Genomic DNA, 7,330 nt, shown 5'->3' on the forward strand with positions numbered 1-7,330 from the left:
CCCGCCAAAAATAAAAAACACTTTCTATCATCGCCGTGACTTCTTATTCAAACCAAGACAACAAACGCACTCATACGCGGGAGGAGAGATTCAGGGGAAGTCGGCGTAGGGCAATTTAAACGGGTAGAGCGGCGTGTAGCGCCGGTCGTGCCACAGCAGCTTGTCTTCCAGGAAGCGCAGCGTCTCCAGCGTGAGCACCAACCCTTGGTGCTTCAGAAGGCTGTGCACGTTCAGACCTGAGCGGCCGCAAACACAGGAACAGGAACGACATCAACGGCTTCCCGCGAAGTGAGACACACGGGAACAGGAGCAGGCGCGAGCTCTCACCCACGGCTGGAATGAGGTTGACGGTCTTGAGGGGGGCCGTGGCCTTCAGGATGTTGTCGCCAAAGTTGTCCCCTCTGAAGAAAGACACGCAGGAACGACAAGCGACAGGAACGATCGACAATGAGAGGTCGAGAACGTTCTCAACAACACAACTCACACGTCAACGACGAGCAGCGACTCCTCCCAGTCTTTGAGTCTGAGGTCATCAAGCAGGTCCCGCGAGTCCGGACTCGGGATGTCGAGGGACTCCACGACATGAAGAGAACCCTGGAGAGGCGGAGGGAAGGACGCCGGCCCACAAGTCGGCTTGAATTCGGAGCGTTCCTCATCAGCCACGACAGCCGCTGTCCTACCTGGGCCACCTTGGAGCTCAGGGCCACCTTGAGCCCCAGGACGCGCACCTTCATGGGCAGCATGTAGTAGTAACTGGTGGGGCCCCGGGGGCCGTGGGACACGCCCCCTGGCGGCATCACGCCACGTTAGGACCTCGACGTCGGACAAAAATATGTAGGCGCCGGAATATGACCTCACCTCCCCTCCAAAGGGGCGAGCGTATGCTGCCGTGGCGAGCGCGGCCCCCGCCCTTCTGCTTCCAGGGTTTGCGACCGCCGCCCCGTACCTCCGATCTCACCTTGGTGTTGGCGTGACTCTGTCTCACACGCACACTTGTGCTCAGTGCAGGAACAGGATGGGGGAGGCATAATCACGCAATGACGGGGAACGACACCACAAAGCGCAGGAATAGGAAGCTCGGGGGAAAACGGCAACGGGACATGAGCATGAGCTGAGGCCACGCCGGAACAGGGACGGACGAACCCATGCAGGAGCAGGAAGCTCGGGGGAAAACGGCAACGGGACATGAGCATGAGCTGAGGCCACGCCGGAACAGGGACGAACCCACGCAGGAGCAGGAAGCTCGGTGGAACAAACAGAAAATGTCACAATAGGCACGAACAGGAAGGGAGAGCCAGGACTACCCGGGAACAGCAGTTCGGTGAAAATGTAAAAAAAAAAAAAACAGCAATGGGAAGTAGCAGCCTGCGACCTTCACAGGAAGAGGAAACAACGTGGGACTGACTACACAGGAACAGAAAGTTAGCCAAGCCAAAGCAAAATCAAGACGCGAGCTAGGCGGCGCCGATACGGAGAGTTAGCCGAAGCCATGCAGTGAGCGAGGACTGCGCAGGAACATGAAATGAGCTCAGGCCACGCAGGAACAGGGTGGCGAGGCGCCAGCTTACGATGCGTTTGTAGTTCCTCTGCCACACTTCCACGCTGTGCAGGATGTCCAGCCTTTGCCGGAAAAACAAAGACGTTCACGTCAAACGCGCGTTTTGGCGTTTCGGCGCAACGGCGACCAACCTCGGGGGGACGGCAAAGACGTCGGGATGCAGTTCGGCCAGGCCCGGCGGGTCACCGCCGGGGCCCTCCAGAGCGTCCACCCATAGCCGCACGGCGCTTCGGTGGGAGGGAATGTCGGCGGTGCAAAAACGCAGGACGGGCAGCGGGCAATCAGGAGGGGGAGGCGGGCGCCCTGAGCCACAAAACAACATGGGGCTCACGAGACAAACGTCGAGTCTGCGTTCGGGTTCGGACTCACCGGTTCTCGGCGTATCTCGCAGGTTGGCGGGCAGGAGCAAGTTGGGCGGAAGAACGTTTTCACCAGCCAGAGAGGACGTGCACTAGAAACAACAGCACGCAGCTTACGCTCGAGCTTACGCGATACAAGGATAGACTTTGACGATTTGATTGAAAACGTTCATCGGGGGCGACATGATCCTCTGTCCTTGGAGTGACTTTGCATCTTCACGACTCGCTGGACTGCTGAAGGTTGGTTGGTTCGCAGCCCTTTTGCGCTCGTCTTATGATGAAATGTCAAAATGAAGTGACAATGATAGTAAACTCTTTTGACAGAACCGATTCGTTGTTTTGAGCCTCTGTCCAAAGTCTTCGGATCATAGATTCTGTCCTAATGGCTTATATGAACGCTTGTGAAGTTTGTCATCAGTGTGTTGCTGCTCGTAGCAAATCGATTTACTCGTTTGGCGACTCGGAATATCTCTCTTTCTGTATATGGAGACCTCTCTCTGTAATATTAACTCTTCTTTCTCTCTCCACGGACGTCGTCGGGCTAAACACGTTTTGTCCAGGTAAACAGATCGACGACACTCACTCGTTTTGCGGCTCCTCTCCCGCAAAACAGCAGAGAATAACGTAAAAACATGTTCGCGGGTGTTTGAGGCGATAAGAAACCGAAGCAGAGCGTCCGGCTCCCACCAAAAGCCCGCGAGGAGGTCGAAGCCGCTTCGCTCAGTCGGCCAAATGGAGCGCTTTTGTTCACCGCTAAGTCGGTCGCGCTTTGATGGCGTCACAAGCGCCATCTCGCGAGAGCTGATGGGGAAGGAAAAAAAAACGTGAACACAACTTCAGACTGCTTAACGGACGGGTTTTATTTCGCTTCGTGATTTCATTTTGTTGATTGGTTAACACTCTTCAATCAAGCAAAAGCGACTGTCCCTCGTGGATGGATGAAGTATATATTTCTATCTAACTTAAAAAAAAATACTAAGGTCCAAATCGAATGCCTGAGGCCAACAAATGCGTTTGAGTAAAAAAATACGAAGGTTCAAATCGAATGCCTGAGGCCAACAAATGCGTTTGAGCTGTTTTCCTCCCCCCTTTTTTTTAAATCTCGATTTTTAATCTGAAAAATTATAGTAGCTTCAAAATCTGTGGCAAAAAAAAAAATCACATTTTGAGGTGTACTTTTTATTGGACACCAGCGTGTATGTTTTCATTTGATCATTCTTTATACAGTAGCAGAGAAGGAAGGGAAAGTACCTTGAAACTGCATATTTCCATGTCATTTTAATGAGCCACATCACATTTACAACTACAACATTGATAAATATACGTGTTTTATACACACACACACACCAACACACACACACACACCACTGATCATAGAAAAAGAGAAACATTGTTTTTCTTTTCCATTCAGTGCCATTTAAATACTTCAACTGAGTCAGTGTTTAGGTACATGACATATACTGTATGTGTAAGTACAAGCAGGGTGCAGAAGTAAATTCAGAGGGGGGGGAGGGGGGAAGATGTCAGCAGAATATGAGGAAAACAGAAAAAAAAAAAATCTTTCTTTATACAGCAAACAAGTCGTATTGCACAGTGCCAAAACCCAACTAGAATGCACAAGTAGCCTGCAGTGTAACATTTGGTTGAGTTTTTTTGTTTTGTTTGGTTTTGTTCCTCGTTGCGCATGAACAGTTAAGATTAAACGAGGTTGGAGAACAGGAACGTGGAGCCTTTGAGCTCGTCTTGATCGGGAACTTCCAGGTTGACATCGCCGGAGACAAAGTTAAGGCCCCCCAGCGTGCCGTGTTTTTGCTTTGGCTCATTCTCGCTTTCTCCCTGCCTGGGGAAAACGGTCACCAAGTATCCGTCCGACGTATCGGGAGCTCTTTTCTGGGAATATGACCAGCGGCCGTCGTTTAAAGTGTGAGCGGCCTTCTCGGCATGGCTCAGATACAAGATGGCGTCCGCGTTCAGCGGGGTGCCGCTGAGTCGGGGGCCCCTCAGCTGACCAGTCACATCCCTGGAGGTCGAGGGCAGCTGGAGGTCCAGGTCGGACCCTCTGCTTCTGGGGATGTGGTACTTCCCGGTGAAGTCGTCAATGTTGAGGTCCGAACGTGTGAAATCCACGTAGCGGCCCAAGTCGGCGTCCAGCGAGGCCACGGACCTTCCCTCAAAGCGAGAATGAGTCAAGTCCTGGTCCAAGTCGAGCCCGGGCAGCGGCACGCCGGAGCCGCCGTGCAATGACTTCCTGAATTTGAGCGTCGAGCCGTCCACCTCCAGATCGGGAGTTCTGAGCTTGGCGTTGGGTCCTGACACACTCACATCTGGTCCGTCGAGGTCGATGGCATCCGTGTCTAAATACGGCATGGTTGGCTTCAAGTTTGGACCTCTCACGTCGGGAAAACGGAGGTCTGGACCCTGCGCCCCGCCATTCAGGTCCGTGTCATACCCTGCGGACACCTTCATCTGAGGCTTCCTGTATTTTATGTCTGAGGTGTTCCAGTCCATCGTCGGGGCTTTGAGGTCCATGTTTGGCACGCCTGCTTTCGGGGTGTCCCAAGATCCTTTGACTTTTGGCGCTCTGACATTTACTTCGGCGTTGGGTCCTTTGAGCTTGCCGTGATATTTGGGGGATTTGACGTTGGGTCCGGACAACTCCACATCCGGCACCTTCAAATGCGGCTTCCTGTATTTGCCCGACGGTCTTCCGAAATCCACGTCTGGCGCACCGATATCAAAATCTGGACCATCGATGTCTGGTCCGTTCAGGGTTGGCAGATTGACTTTGGGAAGTTTGACTCTGGGCATTTTCATTTTTGCTTTGGGTGAGCCCATGTTGATATCGGGACTGTTGACGTCGAGTCCGCCTTTGAGTTTTGGTGCTTTCAGGTTTAAGTCTGGAGTCTTGACGTCCAAGTCTGGAGCACTGAGGTCCATCTTTGGCGCCTTGAGGTCGAGTTTGGGGCTCTTCACGTCCAGCTTTGGCATATTCAAGTTTGGCTTCTTGAGTTTCCCACCAATGTCTAGATCCAAATTCGGTTTAGAACCTTTGAGGTTGACCGTGGGAGCGTTGATGTCCAGATCCGGAGCATCAAGATCGACATCCAGGTCTGGACCTTTAAGGCTCGGACGCCTCAATTTGGGTATCCTCAGCTTGCGAAACTTAAATTTAGTTTTCGGGGATCCAATGTTGATGTCTGGAGTTTTTACATCTAACTTTGGAGCTTTAAGGTCCGCGTTGGGTAAATCCAAATCTGGGCCGTCAAAGCCACCTTTTATCTTTGGAGCTTTCAGATTAAAATCTGGACCATCCAGATCTGGCAAGTCCAAATGTGGCCCTTTGAGGTCTAGTCTGGGACTTTTGAAATCAAATTTTGGCATTTTCAGATCGGGGGCGTTTATCCCACCGCGGAGATTAGGACCGCTGAGGTCCAGGTTGGGGGAGTTAAGATCCAGGTTGGGACCATCTATCTTTGGACCATCGAGGTCCAAATCTGGCATGTTCAAGTTTGGCTTTTTGAACTTTCCATCAATGTCAACATTTGGCATCCCTAAGTCAGCGTTGGGACCTTTGAGTTTTAACGTGGGCGCGTTGGCGTTCATGTCCAGACCATCGATGTCTGCATCGAGGTCAGGACCTTTTAGGCTCGGACGATGGAATTTAGGCATCTTTAATTTGGGCTTCTTCAATTTTGCCTTTGGTGAACCCATATTGATGTCAGGGGTTTTCAGATCTAATTTTCCACCTTTAAGATCTGCATTAGGCAAGTCCCAGTCGGGGCCATTCAGGCCACCTTTTATCTTTGGAGCTTTCAGGTTGAGGTCTGGACCATGAAGATCAGGCAAATCCAAGTTTGGGCTTTTGACGTCCAGTGTGGGTGTCTTAAGATCAAGCGTAGGCATTTTCAGATCCGGTGCATTTATTCCACCGTGGAGTTTCGGACCGCTGAGGTCCAGGTTAGGAGACTTAAGGCCTAGGTCGGGACCATCGAGGTCCAAATCTGGCATGTTCAAGTTTGGCTTTTTGAACTTTCCATCAATGTCAACTTTTGGCATCCCTAAGTCAGCGTTGGGACCTTTGAGTTTTAACGCGGGTGCGTTGATGTCCATGTCCAGACCATCGACGTCAGCATCGAGGTCAGGACCTTTTAGGCTGGGCCGCTTGAATTTTGGCATCTTTAATTTGGGCTTCTTCAATTTTGCCTTTGGTGAACCCATATTGATGTCAGGAGTTTTCAGATCTAACTTGCCACCTTTAATATCTGCATTAGGCAAGTCCCAGCCTGGGCCATTCAGGCCACCTTTTATCTTTGGAGCTTTCAGGTTGAGGTCTGGACCCTGAAGATCAGGCAAATCCAAGTTTGGGCTTTTGACGTCCAGTGTGGGGGTCTTAAGATCAAGCGTAGGCATTTTCAGATCCGGTGCATTTATTCCACCGTGGAGTTTCGGACCGCTGAGGTCCAGGTTAGGAGTCTTAAGGTCTAGGTCGGGACCATCCAGATCAAAATCTGGCATGTTCAAGTTTGGCTTTTTGAACTTTCCATCAATATCAACTTTTGGCATCCCCAAGTCAGCTTTGGGACCTTTGAGTTTTAACGTGGGTGCATTGGCGTCCATGTCCAGACCATCAACGTCGGCATCGAGGTCAGGACCTTTAAGGCTTGGACGCTTGAATTTTGGCATCTTCAGTTTTGGAAACTTAAATTTGGTCTTTGGTGAGCCAATGTTAATGTCCGGAGTTTTCATATCTAACTTGGGCGTTGTCAGGTCCGCTTTGGGCAAGTCCACGTCAGGGCCATGGATTCCACCTTTTAACTTGGGAGCTTTCACATTCATGTCTGGGGCATGAATATCTGGCAGATCCAAATTTGGGCCTTTGAAGTCCAGTGTGGGGGACTTGAGACCGAGCTTAGGCATCTTAAGATCTGGTGCATTTAACCCACCGTGGAGGTCCAGCTCAGGAGACTTGAGGTCTGGGTTTGGGCCAACGACATGATACATGGGCATCCCCAAGTCAGCTTTGGGACCTTTGAGTTTTAATTTGGGTGCCTTGATGTCCATGTCCAGACCATCCAAGTCCGCATCAACGGCGGGACCTTGCAGGCTTGGACGGCCAAATTTGGGAATCTTGGTTTTGGGCAAGTTTACTTTGGCATTTGGTAGGTTCAAATCTAACTTGGGAGCTTTAAGGTCTGCGTCCCAGTCGGGGCCATCAAGACCACCTTTGAACTTGGGAGCTTTCAGGTTCAGGTCGGGGCCATTCAGATCGGGCGTGTTCAGTTTACCTGATGGCATGTCCAAATATGGGCTTTTGAGGTCAAGTTTGGGGCCCTTGAGACCGAGTCTGGGCATTTCCAGATCAGGTGCACCGACTCCACCTCGGAGATCTGCACCACTGATGTCCAAGTCAGGA

General features: G+C 51.3%; 2 protein-coding genes across 2 annotated transcripts in view; both read right to left on the bottom strand.

The window, feature by feature from the left end:
• Positions 1-25: 25 nt before the first annotated feature.
• mrpl4 (mitochondrial ribosomal protein L4) lies at positions 26-2,692 on the bottom strand. The gene is made up of 9 exons (XM_019864495.1): positions 2,501-2,692; positions 1,928-2,009; positions 1,690-1,861; positions 1,569-1,620; positions 859-976; positions 681-787; positions 485-594; positions 328-401; positions 26-236 (listed from the first exon to the last, which is right to left on the bottom strand). Exons 1-9 carry the CDS (start codon positions 2,549-2,551, stop codon positions 91-93), a joined length of 912 nt encoding a protein of 303 aa, XP_019720054.1. The 5' UTR covers positions 2,552-2,692; the 3' UTR covers positions 26-90.
• A 477-nt stretch (positions 2,693-3,169) lies between these two features.
• The window catches only part of LOC109512616 (neuroblast differentiation-associated protein AHNAK), an 18,291-nt gene continuing 14,130 nt past the window's right edge, over positions 3,170-7,330 (bottom strand). The window contains exon 7 of the mRNA XM_019864485.1: positions 3,170-7,304. Within this exon, the coding sequence (XP_019720044.1) occupies positions 3,616-7,304 (3,689 nt within the window). The 3' untranslated portion in view covers positions 3,170-3,615. The remainder of the gene's footprint in view (positions 7,305-7,330) is intronic.

This window comes from Hippocampus comes, unplaced genomic scaffold (assembly GCF_001891065.2).
Source record: "Hippocampus comes isolate QL1 unplaced genomic scaffold, H_comes_QL1_v1.1 scaffold371, whole genome shotgun sequence".
Taxonomy (NCBI): domain Eukaryota; kingdom Metazoa; phylum Chordata; class Actinopteri; order Syngnathiformes; family Syngnathidae; genus Hippocampus; species Hippocampus comes.

Excerpts from the sequence above, each read along its gene's own strand:
- mrpl4 (XM_019864495.1), bottom strand. The coding sequence starts at position 2,551 with ATGTTTTTACGTTATTCTCTGCTGTTTTGCGGGAGAGGAGCCGCAAAA. Across the intron at positions 402-484 it reads TCGCTGCTCGTCGTTGACGT|AGGGGACAACTTTGGCGACA; the intron begins GTGAGTTGTGTT and ends GTCTTTCTTCAG. Across the intron at positions 237-327 it reads CAACCTCATTCCAGCCGTGG|GTCTGAACGTGCACAGCCTT; the intron begins GTGAGAGCTCGC and ends GCGGCCGCTCAG.